This window comes from Folsomia candida, unplaced genomic scaffold, assembly GCF_002217175.1.
Source record: "Folsomia candida strain VU population unplaced genomic scaffold, ASM221717v1 Fcan01_Sc011, whole genome shotgun sequence".
In the NCBI taxonomy this organism is placed as follows: Eukaryota; Metazoa; Arthropoda; class Collembola; order Entomobryomorpha; family Isotomidae; genus Folsomia; species Folsomia candida.
In genome coordinates this window covers 3,337,465-3,358,894 of record NW_019091203.1, presented here as the reverse complement: position 1 = coordinate 3,358,894, position 21,430 = coordinate 3,337,465, and the positions used below count along the sequence as shown (strand labels likewise).

The window sequence follows — 21,430 nt, the reverse complement described above, 5'->3', positions numbered from 1 at the left end:
TTAATTTGCGCCGCCCCCGAAAACATCAAAATTGTAAAGAGCAATGTAACAAAATAGGTCCAGAGGAAGAAGACGGCCACACCTTTGCTTATTTGTTCTGATCGAAACATTTGTATTGCGGTGAAGCACATCAGAATTTGCATGGCCGGAATTAGAAGCGCCGTTACTAGGAAGATTCGCGATTTTATGCAAGAATTTAGCACTTTCTCGTAAACCTTTAATTCCTTGTAGGTGATCATCGCTTCAATAAACTCGGTTCTCGATTTTACAAAAGCTTGACATGACATCCATGCGAATGAAATGATTTGCAGGAGAAGAGTTATTAAGTAATAAATTCCACCAATGCAGACTTCTTGAAAGGAAATAAGGTCAATTGTTGCGAGAAGTAGATGCAGGATGTGGATAGCCACGTGACCTTGTCCGATTAGGGTGCTAGCCTTAGTGCAGAGGAACGAGGTCAGGAGGATAGGTTGACAAGGCCGAAGGAACGAAAGGATTCCAATTGTTGCAGAAATTAATAGGAAGGTCACGTCCCCCATTCTGTACAAGAGTCGGATCCCCAACTGTACTAGGTTCATAGAAGGATATATGTTACAAAATAGTTAGCACCGTAACGCTTCGGAAACACCGAGGGTCTAAATACAAAAAAATTAAACATTCCATGGTTTCTAATAGGTGTTAATGGGTTTATGGGTTTCCGGAAATAGCGTCCTAATCGAGTAATAGGAACCCTGTATTTTAATACGGGTCAATGGGTTTTATTGGGGTCTTAGCCAAGTCAAAAACTACTTTTGGCAACTTGTCAGTTGTATTGCAAATCCAAGACTTTTCGTGGATTTTATTTTTTTGACCCGTCTTTATATCTACTGAGACCTGCTCATTTTTGGGTTTATTCCACATTTTCCATTATCATTGCAATATTAAGGAAATAAATTTACTAGGAGAATTGAAATAGCGTGTGAGGATTCATTAAATGTAGTTGTAAGGTAAAACCAAGGTAAGACGAAACTCATTAAATCCCGAATACTTATGTTGAACCAGGTGAATAAGGCAAAACCCAATATTCATTTAACATCCATTGAAACCCAAGAAACATAGCCCAACGGTTTGGAATACGATAATCATGATAAAGTACACTCATACCAAATTCATTGTTGCCCAGACGAATCAGAAAATTGAGGAGCTCCACTGCAACCTCGTCGACGGGAAGGTCAAACCTTAGTAGGAAACCGGTCGTGTAAATAACCGCCCCGATGGCAGCCTCTGACCGGGCCATTACGCTCGACGAGTTGGTAAAAGTCGCAAAAATGCGAGAAAGAGCTACGAAAAAGTTAGCAAACACGCTTAAAATGACCAGTTTTTGGGACTTTGTTCCTAGCACGACTATTTTTTCCAGTTTACTATCCCATTTTACTGGTAGGCATCGATAGTACGAGCAAAATTTGAGATTGCGTTTGACAAGAGAGATATCTTCCGGGGGCATGTTGGATATTTTGTGAAAACTGTTCACCAATTGAAGGCCATGCATTCGCTGAGGTAGGATTGGAAGAAGGCTGACCATAATTCGATTTTGGGGTATAGTCAAATGATTTACATTATAACATGTATGTGTTAGATGTTAATAAATATGTATAATGTAAGGAAATGCTCAATTTTCCGAGAGGGCGAACAAGAACTTTGTCGACATGGGATTAAGAAATTCTTGGTAATTAATTTAATTTAAGAAAATTCTAATTTTCTGAGGAACCAATAACAACTTTATCGGCATGGTGTATAGAGAGTGGACTAGCAATTAAGCTTGCCGGTGGATAAGTTGCCGATAAATCAATTTATATGTATAGGACATACTCTTATCTGTTTACCGTAGTGTGGCAAATAATCAGTTATTCCCTGTACTTCAGAGATTGTAAGCGGGTTTGCATAAAGGTGTTTTGCATAAGGGACATATTGACTACATAAGCACCTTTTCACATAATGATAATTTTTACATAATTTGATATCGTATAATTTGACGATTGGGTATTTCCTTAACCAATTGGGCCTAAGTTATCCAATGTATAAAGGTCACGATGCTTTTTTTGTGATCCTAGTTTTCCACAACTGAGAAGTTGTGAATTTACTGATTTCCAATAGTCAATATACATATAAGTCTTTCCTCTGATTTTTAATACAATTTCAAATGTAAATCATTTAGCTGCATTATCGGAACAGCCATTTCCATTCTTTGAGCAAGGCAATACCGTTGGACAGATCACAAATTTGTGCGAAAGTATTGACAATCAAAATGTATTATGCAAATATCGATTACAAAATCTTTGTTAATCTATGCATAATTTCAAATCCAAGAAATTTCCTTTATGCGATATGGGTGGCATGCAAACTTTTTAAATTATGCAAATCAACTTGAGGCCTGCAAATATTAATATGCTTACAAATATGTATATACTTGTGTTTGTGTGGTGGTGACATATATTTTACATTCTATGTCAAATTCTATACCAAAATGTCAAAATTTGATTGGAAAGGATAATAAAACAATGAACATTGTGCAGGTGGAATAATCCGTGAAATGCATTGGTAAATATTTAAGTTATTTATGTAGAACATGGCCAAATTAACTTATTCGCCTTATCCAATGAACATTATTATTATTCGTGATTAAACTACGAATTTCGAAGATATTTATTTGAAAACAGCCTATATTAAACTTTTAACGTTATAGAATCATTTTTTCTACATTCTTAAAGACAATAAGTTTTATTTGCAGAAAGGTTAATTCATATAGTAGGATGGATAATTCATTTGTACACGAATTGCATTTACTGACTTTTTAGGATGCGTATTTATTTATGTCGTTCAATTTCAAAAGTGTAAAAACATCGAATGCTCAATAATGATAACTCCATTAATTAATTGCCTAGTACTGAGAAACATTGCTTGACATCGATTAATCACACCATGAACCCTCTCCATCTCAACGAAATATTTCATTTTTTTCTAATGTTTGTCTCGTTTAATGAGTATTGTGCAGTAGATCCGTGCATATTATGTATATATTCCGTATAATAAAATATTTCATTAAGTCTCCACATAAATCAGGCAGTAAATTTCATGATAAAGTTGGGTGGAAAATTCCCGTTACAGTTTTACATCGCATTACCGTCTTTTTTTCTCTGCCATGTGCCATTGGAGATACGTATTACATACATATTATCCTTAAACAATCCAGCAATCTTAACGAGAATACATATATGTTATCCAGGCATACATATGTACATTAGTAATCAATGTTATTTTTAATTTAACACAGTGGTTTACAGCCTTGCAAAATTTAAACAAACGGTAGCCGTGATTTGACGTATCATAGAAACCTTTGTCACACAAGTTACATCGTTTTTTAATTTTCAGTTGGCCTCTATGAATCAAAGACTGTCGTGATAGGTCACAGACCCTGACCTATCATAAACGTTAAAACATACCCATCCTTCCTCCATGCTTTCACAACTCTGGGAATTTTACCATTAAACATGAGACTCGAAAGATAATTGCGAGTCGAAAAATGTGTTAGTCACATACATACGACTGTAAATCAATCAATAAATCAATCGGAATAAAAGACAAGATAAAGTTTCAACCAGGATGAAACTTGAACAACCAGGATGAAACTTGGTCTCAGGTGAGCATTGGAGATAAGGCGAATACATAAATGCTGGACCAAGATGAAATCAGACCGCGATGTGGGGGCGGATCATACATTGCGTGCAGGGTGCTTACCCAAGTTTCGAACATTTTATTAAAAGTTAATTCAACGTTGTGAAATCGTTAACATTGCGAACCGAGGTCGACGTCGAGCTTTGCCCGGGAAAGGGTTTTACGACTACTTTTGTAAGCGGAACAACTTTGTTGGAGATGAAACTTTATTTTAAATATGCTCCACAGAATCATGAATGCCACCAATTCCTCTCATCAATTATTTAATATCGTTTTTTGATTGATTCATTATATACAATGAGTCATTGTCAATGAGACGTGCGACATGTAAAGTTAATTGGTTTAATTGATATAATGACGCAATATGTTGCAGGATACAAACTATGTAGTTCCCATGCGAGGAACGGGATGTAGGGTTTCTAAAGGTGGTGTTATTGGTTAAATGGAAATTGGGTTTTTGTCTTAAACTCTCAGTTTTATTTTCCCGTTAGAAAAAACATCTTGTAGTGATTGGGAAAATGATGTATGGGATAAGTTGAGATTTGATTAAATGAAAAAATTGTCCTATGTAAAAATAGCGTTTTATTTTTCCACTAGAAAGAAATTTCCTGCCTTTCATAACTGTTTGCATTTGTTTATTCAATTGAGAATGAAATTATCTAAGTATGCATTAGTTATTCAATACATTCATGAATAACGTTTAATTTTTTCAAAATTCTTGACCTGATAAAGGTTGAATAAATATTTATGTATGTATTCCTGCCATATTCGCGGATATTTAATAAGCGAATAATTTTTTTCACGATGCATTTTTCACGCTATTCTTAATATATTGGGAAATCCATCTAATAAGGCTAACATGCATACATATGTTAAAATGTATTACAATTAGTGACAAATAAATATTTATTTGCAAATTTTGGAAACGAATAAATAATATTTTCCAAATTTTAGATCGAAGGAATTTTGAATAAAGAAATATTTTTTTTGCACAGGCAACTCTTACTACACAAAGTGAGTTTAAGGAACTTAATATTATACTTAATAGAAATTTGAGTATTTACCAGACAAAGAAAAACAATGCAAATAATACTACATAACATTGGGACGAACACTGTTCTATTTATGCAATTTAGTGGTCGATTAGATAATAAAAGCGGTTCTCATCCCATTTCGTTTATAATGAACACTCTCCTTGCACAAACTATCACATCTCGCTGGACAGTCGTGAGACATTAAACCCACATATTTAAATTCACATTAGGAAAAACTATCCGAAGAATGAGGAAGGCTGCAATTTACGTATTTATTTTAGCCATAGGCCTCTCCAGCAAGAGTGGCACGTCTGCGCAATTGACCAGCACGCCGCAGCCGACAACAATAACACCTACGATACCACCAACGCAGACGCCAACAACGCGGCCGCCAACGATGCCTCCGTCAACGACGACAGCGCCACCGCCACCGTGGGATTCATGCCAGTACAATACGACCTGTCCACCCGGTTTCTACTGTAGCGGGACTTACTGCGAGTGTCGGGATGCCGTTTACACCAGGAAGGACCCCGACCTCCGATCGTGCCAGACAATTGTTTCCGGATCTTGCTACGAAGATGAGGAATGTGTCAAGGACTCGTTTTGTGACATGTTCACGCAGCAGTGCACCTGTCTACCGGGTAACCCTTATTAAATTCGTATTATAAAGGTTAAAGTTATCACACCCACAATTCCAAGGTCATATTGAACATGAAGTGGTTTTAGAGTTATGGCATGTTTTAATATACCTCGTGCTCAACGTCTCACTATGCCCCATTCTCAACGTCTCACTATGCCCCATTCTCAACGTCTCACTACGCCCCCTGCTCAACGTCTCACTATGCCCCCTGCTCAACGTCTCATTATCCCCCACCTTTATACCTTCCCCCAATATAAGGGATTTGAGTTCCTGCAAAGTTGATCGTGACCTTGCCAACGGGTCAAAATCGATGAGCTTTTTTTAAATTTAAATATTTTTGAAACTTTTTAGATGGAGTATTCATTACGAGATTCATGTGTACATAAACGCAACTTATTGATTTCCAGGTTACCTTCCTACCCCAACGGGACAGTGCCTCGCAGATTTTGGGGCTGTCTGCAACGTTCATGACAAATTGGAATGCAACGCCTTTGCAGGGCTTCAATGTGTCGAAGGCAGATGCGCATGCGCGGATAGTTCGTTGGGTTACGAGCTAGGTAATGGATGCCACGCCCAAGCGAGCCGCATTTGCGGGAAGGTTCTCCTCTCGTGGGAGTGGTACGAAGGGAAGGACAAGGAAATGTATTATGTGGAATGTGTACGTGGACTAAGGTGTGAAATGGGGGAGGGGCAATTTGCCGAGAGGGGGGTTTGTGTGCTAGAAACGCGTTGACATGGTTACCATAAAATGTAGCGGGCTACATATGTATTTACTTGTAATAAATACTTTGATTTATAATTGGGATTAAAAATTTATTGTTGAAAATGGGAATGTCCATGTAAATATGCGTTACGTCATCAAAAAAGTTATACAAGCCAGTGGATTGGTTTTATATCGCCTTTCTTACCCGTAATAAGAATAACATGGGATTGGTTCCGGCTAAAAACCGATTTTTAAGCTCCGGTTAAAAACCGGAGCTTTTTATCACATAATGTACATGCATACGTCCGTTCCTAAGGTTTCAATCCTTCCGGTTTGAACTACATGAATGAAAACTTAAACACTAATCTTTATTCACAAAGAGTAGTAATTAAATTCGCATAGCATGCATTATAATTATCTTACATACATCATTTAAATTATAATAATAGTTTGAAATTAGTGACTACCTATGGCATGCTCTTATTATGTAGCATATGTAAATCATCTAGACCAACCTCCATCCTTCTTAACGTGCACTTGTATGCGGGATTTCAATTTGAATTGTTGTGTCTCAACTTGCCTTTCTTCCATATATTCAAATGGCGATTTTGAAACTTGTTCATCTCCGTGGGTTTTTTACAATATGAAGATTTTAATGCACCTAAAAATCGATAATTTTTAGGTGTACAAACTTAGGAGTCTAGAACTATGATTTTTTTTCTTCAATGAGAAAAGATTTAGTTTTTCTTAATATTTTTCATCTATTTCATATCGATTTTCTCATGGAAGCAAAAATCAAAATTCTACAGTCGTAAGTTTGTTTGTTTGGTGCATTAAAATCTTCATATAGTAAAAAACGAACGGCGATGAACCGATTTCAAAATCACCATTTGCAGCTTACCAAGCAGTAATCTGCGAAAGTGCATGAGTTTGCCGGGTCCGAAAAATGGTGAAATTTATTTGTGACATTTCTGCAAAATACTGACTTCATGTATGTAGAATGGCAAAATTGGGTTTCTCCACCAAACAAACAGGAATTGATAAGTAACACATATTGTGTTGTAATACAAAGCTCAGTATAAAAGTTTTAACATGTCATAAGTTTTGCTGAAGCGATGTAATTTTAACACCATTTGGAAACTGTAGTACTGATAAATTAGTATCTGCTTGACTACATATACACTCAAAATTAGGTAGTAATGAATCATTACCATGCGGAATGACTATATGGCTCTACCACGTCGGTTACGATTTGTCGTAGAAAGGGTAATAATAATTTGAGGGAAATTCAAATTCATTACCGAATATTAAGGAAATGAATACCATTATATATTGAATTTGAATTTCCCTCAAATTATTATTACCCTTTCTACGACAAATCGTAACCGACGTGGTAGAGCCACATAGTCATTCCGCATGGTAATGATTCATTACTACGCGGAATCACTATGTGTCTCTACCACGTCGGTTACGATTTGTCGTAGAAATGGTAATAATAAGTTCAGGGAAATTCGAATTCATTACCAAATATTAAGGAAGTGAATACCATTATGTATTAAATTTGAATTTCTCTGAACATATTATTACCATTTCTACGACAAATCGTAACCGACGTGGTAGAGACACATAGTCATTCCGCATGGTAATGATTCATTACTACCTAATTTTGAGTGTACATATATGACCTCACCAGTTTGGTAGCGTTATGCTACGGAATTGTAGTAAATTTGTTAACACATTTTGACTAACCGTAACAGCAGGGTAAGGAAATGCTACAGTTTGGTAGCAAATTTACTACAATTCTGCAGGAAATCGCTACCAACCCGGTGAGGTCATATGTAGACACCGCCCAGTAGCAATTTGATTGCTGACAAGTATTTAGAATAAGGATAATGCTATAAATACATACCTAGTATTTCCCTGCACGGGGAAAAATTTGTCCCCAGATTACTTAAAGTGTATCTAATACAGCCTTGCATACTTTCACTTAATTTCTGAATAAAAATAAATTTTTGAAAACTCATATTTAGAACTTTATATTTATCACAATATGGATTGATTGACTTGACGCTTACCTGCTTTTCTTCGTTATGCAACAAATAACTAACTAATGCAGTTTATGTAAGTGAGCGGAGCAAAGTTGAACTTCTTCATAAACTTGAAAGACATGCCCAATTAAAAATCGATCAAGAAATCGTGTATATATAAAACAGAATTAGCAGCAAATAACACACCAATCACGAAAAATCTCATTTCTAGTCAAACACTAAATGAATTTTCTTGGAAACTTAAGACTTTCTGCCATTTTTTCAGTTATGGTTGGTTCTCTTTAATCTATCACGTAAATAGATTAAAAGGTTACATACATTGCAACCGGCAACCTGCCTCACGACATTCTCAACTCACTCGTGTATACATAAGTGAGCTTACCCTGAAACACACTTCAAACTCACAACTCGGCAAAAATATGAGGTGAGTCACGTATAACTCATCCTCACTAGGATCATCACTGCTGATTATGTTTGCAAGTATTATGCAAAATAATTTATCCCAATCAACCGGAAGCTGGCAATTCCTATCGTTGCTCCGCTTTCGAACCACACTCAACCATAACAATCTAGCGTGTAATCCCGTCCCCTTCCGGGCGAGCGTTTCTCTTATGTCTTTGACCTTGGCCTGACCTACACGGTCACGTCACGGTTGGTTGTCATAGGTCGAAGCGATTATCACATTCGTGTTGAACATTAAAAATTAAAAATTGAGATGTCTGAGTGAAAAGAGGTGTGGTGGAATTTGGTCGTAGTTGTAAATGAACTTTCACCTGCTTTCACTTCCGTTGCGGACCAACGACTTTCACTTCGGTTGTGAACAGACATTGGCAACCTATAATATAGATGTTCGTAAGATAGCACAGATTTATTTGCGATCTACAACTCTTGTATAAACTTATGAAACGATTTTTTGTAGTAATTTTTGACATGTGAATTTTTCTAGGCAATATTGCTCCTGAATTTTTATTTCCAAATTTTGCAGAATACCCAAATGCCAAAATGAAGAGGATTTTGGGCAAATTTAACATGATCGACGCTCACTTCATTGCCGTTATCTGGATCTTGTTCATGTACGAGAGCGCAGTAGCGGTTATGTTTTCCATTGTACCGGCAAAGCCACAGTATTTTTATTCGCTGCTTTCACCTTCACCGGGGAACAGGATTGACGTCGGTTTCTTAATATGTCTCATATTTGAAATATACGCAAACACCTCGATTTCGGAGCTGTCTGCAACGTTCATGATAAACTGGAATGCAACGCTTTTGTCGGGCTTCACTGCATCCAGGGCCGATGCGCCTGCGCGGATAGCTCGTTGGGTTACGAGCTTGGGAAAGGATGCCGCGCTCAAGCGGGCCGCATCTGCGGGAAGGTTCTTCTTTATTGGGAGTGGTACGCGGGGAAGGAGATGCATTTTGTGGAATGTGTACGCGGACTAAGGTGTGAAATGGTGGAGGGGCAATTTGCCGAGAGGGGAATTTGTGTGCTAGACACGGTTTGACCTGGTTACCATAAAATGTAGCGGTTACATACTTGTAGGAAATAGTTTTATTGATGAATGGAATTAAAAACTTACTGTCGAAAATTGGAACGACCATGTAACTATTTATTATGTAATACGTATATCTAAGGATAAGATCATATAGTTCTTTTATTGATAATTAAAATCACTCTGTTCATTTTGTTAGTACTTTGCTTAAATCCTAGACACGTTTACCTTTACATAACTAAATAAAATTTGACTTATATAATTTTTAAGTTCTAAAATTATTGATGGTGTATTCCTAACTACATCATTGCTTCTTTATAATGTAATCCTAGAAATATTACGTTGCTTTTACATAAATAATGTAGAACAGCCTCATTCATTTTTAAAACTAATTGTTATAACAATACATTATCCGATTCCATTTATTAATAAATATTTGCATACATAAATATGTATGCACGTATTTACTATTGGCACAAAAGAAGAAATGGAACTGTCCCATAAGTCATTGATAAGCCTGGGAACATTTTAATTAATAATTAATTCTAATTAACATTTAATAGGGAACATTTTCAACACGAAAATTTTTCGACCTTCCCTCGTACATTGATTGATTTATTACATCTATCACTCAATGTACGAGGGGAGGTCGAAAAATTTTCCCCTCTTACATACTACCGACACAAAAGAAGAAATGACACTGTCTGCCTAGCACAAAATTCTTGCACCACCAGCGGAGTTAACGCTTCTACAAAATTATTTCCAAATTCCAACCTCAACGACATCAGCGACTTGTGCGTCCTCCTCTCCAACTTGTTTCCACATCTCCGCCTACATTCTGCGATCCAGTTTGTACTCAAATTGTTAATTTGCGCAGCCGCAGAAAACATCAAAATTGTAAAAAGCAGGATAACAAAGTAGATCCATTGGAAAACTGAAGCTAAAACGTTGCTGACTTGTTCCGAACGAAACAATTGTATTGAGGCGAAGCATATTAGAATTTGCATGGCTGGAACGAGAAGCGCCGTTGTGAGAAATATTCTCGATTTTGTGCAAGAATTTAACACTTTTTCGTAAACTTTTAATTCCTTGTACTTATTAATCGTTTCGGCAATGCTGAAGCTAGATTTGTATCCTTTAACCAATGATTGACATGACAGCCATAAAAACGAAATACCATGGAGCAACACAGTTAGTAAGTAGTAAATGCCACCAACTGCGAGTTGTTTAAACGAAATAACTTCGATTGTTCCGAAAACTAGCTGCAAAACATGCTTATGACCTTGTCCCATGTTGGACTTCGAGCAGAGAAGGGAGCTCAGTAGGATGGGTTGACACGGACTTAGGAACGAAAGAATTCCCAGTATTGCAGAAATAAAGAAGCATGTCACCTCCGCAGCCCAGTAGAAGAATCGTATCCCCAATTGCAATTTTGGAGTTCTGGTGCGATCTAGAATTCATTAAAATTGCACGGTTAAAAATCATTTAAAAATTATTGCCTCTGTCAGGCGACTGATAATTTATGTACACTCATACCAAATTTATCGATGTCTGGATCAACCAAAAAGTTAACAAGCTGTATGGCAACATGGTCGACTGGATGGTCAAACCTTAGTATGAAACCGGTCAAGTAAATCCCCGCCACTATGGCAGCCTCGGACTGAGCGACTATGCTTGACGATTTCGCAACAGAGAAAAGCCGACCAAGAAGTACGAACAAGTTAACAAATAAACTTGATATTGCCAGTTTTTGCGAATTGGTTCCATGCACGACTAATTGCTCCTGTTTACTATCCCATTTTAAAGGTAGACATCGATACTGCGAACCAAACGTGAGGTTACGTTTTATGAGATAGATATCTTCGGGAAGCATTTTAAGGACTGGGGCAGATTAAAAAGGCGATATTTTCAGAATCCAATTTCCTAAGGGAATAAACAGTCGCAGAGGTAGGCTTGATTGGAGAATGACCAAAATTCAATGGTTGGATGTAATTTAGGACATTACATGATGGCATATCATTCTTTGTTAATGAATATAATGAGGGCATTCATTTCGAGTGCGCAACGTTCGCATAAAAATAAAGGTCGCAAAAAAATTGGCTTGACAATTCATTTGCGAACTTGCGCATCTCGAGGGCTAGTATTCAGTTCGCAAAATATTTTTCACAAATTTTGCAATGGGAAAAGTCCATAAATCTCCATTAGTTACCGAAGTTTTGGCTTTTGATTTAAAAAAGTTCTTATTTGATAAATTTCAAACGCAAAACTTCGGTAACCAAGGTAAATTTACGAATTTTTCCCATTGCAAAATTCGAAAAATTTGAACCAAATTTTCCGAACTTTGTCAATTGCGGAGTGTTTTCACTTCGTTGCTTCGCAAAATTCGCAATTTCGAAAAAGTTATCTTGCGATGCGAACATGCGAACTCGTAATGAATACCCTCAATGGATATCAGGCAAATATGAATTTTCGGAAAAACGAATAACAACCTTTTCGACTGCGAACAAATTTAATTTAAATACTAATTATCGGTGGTAGGAACATCCATAACAACTTTGTCGACATACATAGTTTAGAAATTAGTTTTAATACATTTAATTTAAGAAATTACTAATTTTCTGAGGAGTGTACATATACATAAATATAAGGTATAGGGTGAGAAATGATTATGGTCGAGGCATTATTCATAATTAAAGCCATTTTTGCATACATTCCTTATGTAAAATGGCTTTAATTATAAATAATGCCTCGACCATAATGCGAAATTTATTCGTTCAGTTTTCATTAATATGAACTAGTTAAATATCTGTACTTAACCAAAATTGAATAAAAAATTGGTTAAGAAAATTCGAAAAAAATTACCGAATTGTTTCATATCCATGACTCGCATGAATAATGTATTTATTAATTTATTCTCAAGTTTAGCCAAGCCTATGAGCCTAAGAGCAACTTAATAATAACGAAAATAATTAGACACGTATATTTATTGCAATATGTACACACTCGTTGTCTCGCACAAAATTCTTGCACTAATTAACAACTAAATACAACTTGAATTTCATATTTTAAGTTTTGTTACCCATTCCAGAGATTAAATACTATGCACAAATATTTACTACCGATACAAAAGAAGAAATGACACTGTCTGCCTAGCACAGAATTCTTGCACGACAAGTGGAGTTAACGCTTCCACAAAATTATTTCCAAATTCCAGCCTCAACGGCATAAGCGACTTTTGCGACCTTATTTCTACCTTTATCCTTCGTGGTGGATGCAAACTTTGTCAGGCTCTTCAAAATGCTTCTTTGCAATTTTGACCTCGAACAACTTATGTAAAACATTGTCCATAAAGTACTTCAAGTTTATTTTTGCATTAGACGCAACAGATATCAACGTTTGCACTCCAGGGTCCATCGTTACATCTACCACCAGAAATCTGTCACACAACTGCTCCTTCTTTTCAGACCCATGGTTTGAAATCTGTTTTCGGTCCGTTTTGCAGCAAATTATTTTTGTCCTGTTATAGTTTTGAATCTAGCCGAGTGCCCCGATCAATGTGACGACAAATTCGGAATTTTTATTCGCGACATGACCTTCAAACAGCCTCCGACTATTAGTTTTTTTGTTTACCAGATGGGCAAATTTAAGTGCGCGGACTTTCGCCCTCCTCTGCACGGCTTTTTTAAAATTGTGTCATAAAATACTATTAACGTGTCCAGGAGACATCTGGGATTGCATTGTGACCTGTCTTGTGGTTTTAGAATTCTGATTGCCATCGTGGTGGTCAATGTTCTTGAGGGTGGCAGAATTCACCGTTCTGAGGGGTATGCATTTCGTGGTAGACGTTGGTCGGATGAAACTAATTACCGTTGTTTTATTACAAAATTAATACAATTATAAGTGGGGGACACAATAAGATGGGTTCCAGATTTTTGGATTATCGTTTGGGCACTTTTCGCGGCCAAACTAGCTTTGGAAACCGCTTTCACGGTTCGTCCACTTTGGGCTAACTTTTGGGCGCCATCTTTGAAGATAGAAATTTGAAACTTTGGGCAGATGTGGTCGTGACCATCGAGATAGAGTGTGCCAAATTTGACGCAAATTGAATCATGCGTTCACAAGTAATCCGTGTAATTGTCTTTCCACAAAAATCTGTAAACATCCTGTACGAACCAAACTTGAGGTTACGTTTGATGAGGTAGATATCTTCGGGAAGCATTTTGAGGAAAGACACAGATTAAAGGTATGAATCCAGTTAATTAAACATTCGTCGAGGTAGGATTGGTCGAAGACTGAACAAAGTTCAATAGTGAGGTATGTAACTGTATAGTTAAACTAGGAATTTATGAACATACTAGCCTATAAACCCGTCGTAAAGACGGGCCACATTAAATTATTTAACGCTAAACGTGCTAAGAAATTTTTTCGACTCGCTAAGGGAAATACCTTAAATAAATAAGCTTATTTTGACGTTGATAGGGAAATTTTCTTAGCGTTGCTAAGACAATTTTTTGTTGCTTAGGAATTTTTTTTATGCTGCTATGGAAATTTTTTTGTTGCCAAGGAAATTTATTTATGTTGCTAAGGAAATTTTTTTACATTGCCAAGGGGATTTTTTTATGTTGCTAAGGAAATTTTTTTCTGTTGCTAAGGAAATTTTTTTGTTGCCAAAGAAATTTTTGTCATGTTGGTAAGGAAATTTATTTATGTTGCCAAGGAATTTTTTTATCTTGCTAAGGAATTTTTTTTGTGTTGCTAAGGAACTTTTTTTATGTTACTAAGTAAATTTTTTTATGTTGCCAAGCAATTTTTTTATGTTGCCAAAGAATTTTTTTATGTTGATAGGGAAATTTTTTTATGTTGCCGAGGAATTTTTTTATCATCATCATGATCATAATCACAATCATATTCATATTCATATTCATAATCATAATCATAATTATAATCATAATCACAATTGTAATCATAATCATAATTATAATCATAATCATAATTATAATCATAATCATAATCATAATGATTATCATAATGATAATCATAATCATAATCATAATTCGTATCTGTTCCCTGATTGGTGGAGCCAGAAAGCTGGCAACCAATCAGAATGCAGGAATGTCACGGAAAATTTCACGGGACAGACTTTTCGAAATTATAATATAGATTGATTAAAAAGACCATGCAAACGTATCGAATTAGCTTTATCTACGATTTTGAAAACAAGTTATCTAAGTCTCTTGTTCTCGTTTTTGCTAAACTTCTTGACGTAAAAAATTCGTCTTGGGTACTAGGCTTAATTCGGTAAACTCTTAATCTCCGTAATACAAAATTTGTAGGAATAGGAATTTGTTAACATATTGACTGCAAATTTAGATATGTAACTTTTCCATGCTATGGAATCCGGCATTTATAATTCCACAAACACCCCCACCCAAATCCCCCATCAACTAATTCTGAATAGCTTTTGTTTGCAAGAAGATTTATTCATAGATCGTTGGACAATGCATTTACATAATAATACTTAAACATGCTCCACAAAATATTTCAATTTCCGTTATTCCATTACTTTCTTGAATGTTCAATAAGTAAATATGTAAATTATGGGATCCTTTCACACTGAACGTTCTTCTGCACGGCGGCGGGATCTGCAGTGGCTTCTGGAAAATACCTGGCGACAATGATAATTAATCCATTACTCGCGACGGCCGCGCCGTATCCAACCTTCTCGCTTGCCTTCCAAACCATTGTGGCAAAATTGCCGAGCGGAGCGCCCACTGGGACGTACGCAGTGGCGGGATTATGACAGTAGGGTGGAAAATCTCCATACCAATGAACATTCGCGCTTGGAATGGAGGGATCCGATGGGTACAGTTTGCTTCCATTATCGCACGGAATTCCAATCAAATTCTGTCCAGGTTGGGGACCACGTACGAATGTTCGCCTTGAGGCCAAAAGTTCTGCATATTTTTGGGCTTCTGCTTCTAGCTGCGTTAAATGACGGGGTGACAAGTATGTAAAGAAAAATATGTAACCGACATTTAAGTAACGACACATTGGTCACTTATACATTTGTCGGGGAGCATAAATGTCGTAACACAATTCTCGTTGCATAAGTCACTTATACATTCGTCGGGGAGCAAAAATGTCGTTACATAAATGTCGGTACATAATTGTCGTTTACATAAACGTCGTTTACATATATGTCGTATCACTGTGTTAAACAGGGGGATAAATATTTTTTTTCTAATTTCTAGTATATTGTACATATAGTTTCGTTGAATTTCTTCATTAAAAAATTATTATTTCTTAACCAATGTATCTCGTGCTACTGATTTTTCTTAAATTTCTTAAAGAATTTACTACTTGAGACATAATACCTCTCTCATACTTATGAATTTTTAATACATTTCTTAAAGAACTTCTTAACTAAAAATATTAATTTCTTGACTTCTCTCGTATGTACTACGCAACATTTAGTTAAATTTTTTCTTTTTGATTTCATAATTATATTTAATAAAAACCAGTTAAAAAACTAATGTCTTCTTAAATATAAAAGAAAAATATTTATTTCAACCCGTTTCCAATTTCCGAGTTTTTTGACGAGAATAATCCGCCTTTTAAGATTGCTCGGCACAAGGAAAATTAAACCAATGTAGACGAAAAATGTATTTTAAATCGACTTCACAAAATTTAAAAAACGCTCTCATTTGTGAGACATTTTAGCATTATAATTTAGCAAGTACGCAAGCTTCTATAATTCTACTTTAACAGAAATTATTCTGTACAAGATTCTACACAGGATTATACAAGATTTTTAACGGTGTACAAGAAGATGTTAACAAATTAGTTTCCCGGAATTTCCAAATTTCTTACCATTAAAAAAATTATTTAGCTAATCTTATTTTACAAACAGAGCGATTATCTTACAGTTGAATCCACAGTGAGTGGCTTGGCGCCGTGTCTTCTTCTGAACTCGTTCCCATTTTGAAGAGCGGCTTCTCGTTGAACCGCAATGTCTGCCGGGATACCGGGCTTTGCCGCGCTACAAGTTCCACGTGGAAACGGTATCTGGGCAGAATTCCATCCTACCAGAGCCAATACGGCTACCGAGAGCAAAACTGAGTTCATGATTAAGTTCTTGAAAGTTTTGTGACTATTTGTGACCAAAGGGGGAGTTTTATACGATTTTTTGGATAAACGTAACATATTAGTTGCATGGTTGTAACTAAGTACGAATATTTATTCAACATACTGAGGTCTGTTACTGGGTAAACGTTTATGATCAATTGTTTCTGCTTGACGTATGTATGTACCTAGTAGGGGCATATGAATTGGAATAAGTACATATGTAAATACACATGCTGCCGGATATTTGCTTAGTGTAATTTTTTGCATTTTGGTAATTCTTTGGTGTGTGCATTGTATCACTGTTGATGCTGTACATACACATCTCTTTACGCAGATTTGGGTAGGATCTACTAGGTACTATCTAGTCACATATGCACGTTTTGACCTTAAGTATACATATTTCAATTATAATGCAACCACAAAATTGACAATAAAGAAAATATGTTCTGTACTGTAGAATGTGTTCGTTTTGTGGGGTTCGGGTATGTAAATATGTATGATGAGCATGAATCACCTTCAACTTCTTTGTTACTGTAGAAGCAACTGGCAAGGGTAGGAATTCTGCCCGTCGACCTCACCAGTGCTTCCCCCCGTGGTAAAATATATCTTCGAACCAGTATACCCCATTTATATATTATTTATTAAGCATAGGGTAAAAAGTAAATAACAAATTTAATTATTCATTTGTTCTTCACGAAAATTAAAAGAATACATACAAATTTATGCAATATTGGTTCACGCAATAAAATAAACAAATATCTATTCACTTCATGATTCATTAATTTATTAAAAAATGAAGGAATAAATTATTCCTTCCTTTAAATAAATGAATACATATGAAATTTTATACATAGCGTTAAGAAAAAACATGCAATCGAACCTAAAACATTAGTAACGAATTAACCATTTGGCTCGTGCAAAACTGCTGTGGAATCAGTGGAGTTAGCTCATCCACATAATTTTGACCAAACTTGACTTTCAGAGGGGTCAGGGAAGCTATAATTTTTCTATTTACGCGAGTATTTTCCCCAGCGTTACAACCTCTCAACCATTTCACACTACCCGAGTAAATTTTTCCCGCTCCGGAAAATAGGACAAGATTGAATCCCGTCACAATCAAGGTTTCCGTAGGCGAATTGAAGTAGGTTCATGCCTGCATAGAAAATATTACTTCATTCAAAATTCATTAAATTCAAAATCATTCATTATTATGTTGCATAATTTATGTACATTATGTCGATAAAATTGGTCATTCATTACACATGTATGCAAGATTTGAAAATAAATATCTTTCATACATATTTGAAGCATATGAAATTAATAAAAATATACTCAATCTTCATTCAAACATTTTGAAAAAAATTATTCACTCATCGTTCATGAATTTATAAAATGAATGAATGTGATCAGGAATATGTAATTTCTTACCTTGACAAAGCCGAGCGGATGCAAATCCTCCCAAAATCTGTACGGCGGGGAAAACCAGAACAATTGTGGGGAAGATGCGACCCGGCGCGCAGGTATTGAACAATTTCTCGAACACTTGAAGCTCCCGGTACCCGTCTCAAAAATTTTGGCGGGATTATACCAAACAGTTTTGCAGACTCGAGATACAAATGAATCATCCCCGCGAAGAGGACGCATCCCACAAAAATTCCTGCAATCATGGCCATGTAGAACAGCGTGGTAAATTCAAATGTGGCCAAACTTAGTCTCCCAAGCATCGACGCCGCCCGACAATAACTCGGCGGGAGTACGATTGATCCCAAAAATGGTTGCTGGCATGGATTAAAGAAGACGAGCGTTGCTACAACGGCGGGAAATGCAAAGTAGCCAATGATCACGGTGAAAAAGAGGAGACGGGTAATATTTTGGACTATGAGTTCCCCTCTGTGTACGGAATCTACATACATAGCCGGGAAAACATACTTGAATTTCATTTTGAACGTGCCTAACAATAGAAGTCTCCCCCCGAAATGTCACTGATTTTGACTACATTTGTCTCCAACAATTAAAACCTAATGAAGATGAAATCTTCCCAAACGCAATGCATGCTTTTGTCACGGGAGGATTTTTGGTGGGAGGCGATTAGTCTAGGAGGCGATTGAGTGGGGGAGATTGGTTGGGAGGCAATTGGCAAGGGAGGCTAATTTCCTCAGGAGGCTATTGGTCGGAGGCCATTACTTGGAGGCTAGTGGTGGGAGGCGATTTTCCGCAATTCGTTCCAGGTGGAGAATACCTGGCCCGTAAATAATGTAAATAATGCTGCCTTTAGAAATCAATTAATTCTGAAGAAGTTTGTTTGCAGGAATATTTATTCATAGATCGTTGGATAAAGCATTTGCATAATACTATATACTTAAACATACTCCATAAAATATTTCAATTTCCGTTATTCCATTACTTTCTTGAATGTTCAATAAGTAAATATGTAAATTATGGGATCCTTTCACACTGAACGTTCTTCTGCACGGCGGCGGGATCTGCCGTGGCTTCTGGAAAATACCTGGCGACAATGACCATTAATCCATTCTCCGCGACGGCCGCGCCGTATCCAACCTTCTCACTTGCTTTCCAAACCATTGTGGGAAAATGTCCGAGCGGAGCGCCCACTGGGACGTACGCAGTGGCGGGGTTAACACAGTATGGCCGCGAATTTCCGTACCACTTACTAACCGCACTTGGAATGGAGGGATCCGATGGGTACAGTTTGCTTCCACTATCGCACGGAATTCCGATCAAATTCTGTCCAGGTCGGGGACCACGTATGAATGCATGCTTTGACGCCAAGAGTTCCGCAAATTTTTGGGCTTCTGCTTCTAGCTGTGTTAAACGACGGGGTGACAAATATGTAACCGACATTTATGTAACGACATATTGGTCGCATAAATATTCGTCGGATAGCATAAATGTCGTTTACATAAATGTTGTTACATAATTTTTGTTTACATAATTGTCGCTACATAAATATCGATGTTGTATTATCACCGTGTTAAACAGGGCGATAAATATATTTTTTTTAAACTTCTAGTATATTGTACATAGTTTCGTTGAATTTCTTAATTACGAAATAATTATTTCTTAACCTACTATCCTCGCATTTAGGCGTGTCACGTCATTTGCATAAATCTCATTATGCCCATTTTCACCAAAATTCAAAAAATGTAGAAGACAAATGTATTTTAAATCGACTTTGAGCAGCGAATTTTTCACAAAATTAGAAAAATTCTCTCATTTTTGAGACATTTTTGGCATTATAATTTTTCAAGTACGCAAGCTTGTATAATTGTTCTGGTAATAACGGGAATCACCGCTCAGTAAGGTTGTGAAAATGAAAAATTTACCACTCAGGAACAAATTACTACGAATCCGGTAGGAAGTTATTACCAAATCAATACCAGTACGGAATATCTATCTATGTGAATCTACCAGATTTATAACCGGTGTACAAGAAAATGTTAAAAATTAGTTTCCTGGAATTTCCAAATTTCTTACCTACCATTTTTTAAAAAATTATTTAGCTAGTCTTATTTTACAAAAAGAGCGATTTTCTTACTGTCGGGTCCACAGTGAGTGGTTGAGCACCATGTCGTCTTCTGAACTCATTCCCGTTTTGTAGAGCGGCTTCTCGTTGAACCGCAATGTCTGCCGGGATGCCAGGTTTTGCCGCGCTACAAGTTCCACGTGGAAAAGGTATTTGGGCAGAACTGCATCCTACCAAAGCCAATACGGCGACTGAGAGAAAAACTGGTTTCATGATCAGACACATAAAGTTCCCGAAATTTTTGTGATAACGTGTCACAAAAAAGAAGGAGTTTTATACCATTTTGTGGACCGACCTAACATAGAAGTACCAGCGTTGTGATTAATCCTAAGTACAAATATTTATTCTGTATACGGTGGTCTGTTACTGGGTAAATATTCATGCTGAATTATTTCTGCTTGACGTATGAATGTACCTAGTACGGGCATGTGGATTGTAAGAGAACAAATGCTGCCGGATATGTGCGTAGTGTAATTTTTTGCACGTTTGTAAGATTCACCCAGATTTTTGCAGTGTCCTAATACGTACATATTCAAGTTTTGACCTGAAGCACATATTACACCTTCCAATTAAAATTCAACCACAAAATTGGCCATGAATTTAATAAAGAACATGTGTTCATGCATTGTAGAATATGCACGAATTGTGGGGTTGGAGTATGTATGTAAATATTAGCATGAATCACTTGCAGACTCGTTATTAGTGTATAACCAACAGGTAAACTTTACCTGTTCTTACCTTTACCGTAAAGGTAAGAATTCTGCCCATCGACCTAGCAAATTGCCCGTGGTAAAATGTACAAAGCAATAAGTCAAAATACCTTAAAATTTACTTATTCAGCATATGTAGGGTAGAAAATGAAAATAATTAAATAAAATTAATCTTTTATTCTTTACAGAAACGAAGTCAATACATATTTGTTTAATTTAATTTAATTTGTCATATTCGTTAGTTAAACTTTTTCAAAAAATATTCACTAATGATTTTATTTTAAAAAGCACTGAACAATTTATTGGTTCATTTGAATAAATGAATATCAAATTGTGTGCATATATAGCTTGAATGCGAAATATGTGATCAAATCTAAAACAACAGTAACAAATTAACCATTTGGCTCGTGCAAAACTGCTGGAGA

At 36.3% G+C, this 21,430-nt stretch overlaps 2 protein-coding genes across 2 annotated transcripts; both read right to left on the bottom strand.

The window, feature by feature from the left end:
- Positions 1 to 15,091: 15,091 nt before the first annotated feature.
- Positions 15,092 to 16,755, bottom strand: LOC118436936 (Golgi-associated plant pathogenesis-related protein 1-like). Its single transcript, XM_035855648.1, has 2 exons — positions 16,551 to 16,755; positions 15,092 to 15,608 (listed from the first exon to the last, which is right to left on the bottom strand). Exons 1-2 carry the CDS (start codon positions 16,749 to 16,751, stop codon positions 15,222 to 15,224), a joined length of 588 nt encoding a protein of 195 aa, XP_035711541.1. The 5' UTR covers positions 16,752 to 16,755; the 3' UTR covers positions 15,092 to 15,221.
- A 2,282-nt stretch (positions 16,756 to 19,037) lies between these two features.
- LOC110855061 (Golgi-associated plant pathogenesis-related protein 1) lies at positions 19,038 to 20,562 on the bottom strand. The gene is made up of 2 exons (XM_022103494.2): positions 20,308 to 20,562; positions 19,038 to 19,574 (listed from the first exon to the last, which is right to left on the bottom strand). Exons 1-2 carry the CDS (start codon positions 20,518 to 20,520, stop codon positions 19,188 to 19,190), a joined length of 600 nt encoding a protein of 199 aa, XP_021959186.1. The 5' UTR covers positions 20,521 to 20,562; the 3' UTR covers positions 19,038 to 19,187.
- Between the last annotated feature and the right edge of the window lie 868 nt (positions 20,563 to 21,430).

Coding starts and splice junctions, on each gene's coding strand:
- LOC118436936 (XM_035855648.1), bottom strand. CDS start 16,751: ATGAACTCAGTTTTGCTCTCGGTAGCCGTATTGGCTCTGGTAGGATGG. Junction 15,609..16,550: donor CACTCACTGTGGATTCAACT/GTAAGATAATCG, acceptor CATTTAACGCAG/CTAGAAGCAGAAGCCCAAAA.
- LOC110855061 (XM_022103494.2), bottom strand. CDS start 20,520: ATGTGTCTGATCATGAAACCAGTTTTTCTCTCAGTCGCCGTATTGGCT. Junction 19,575..20,307: donor CACTCACTGTGGACCCGACA/GTAAGAAAATCG, acceptor CGTTTAACACAG/CTAGAAGCAGAAGCCCAAAA.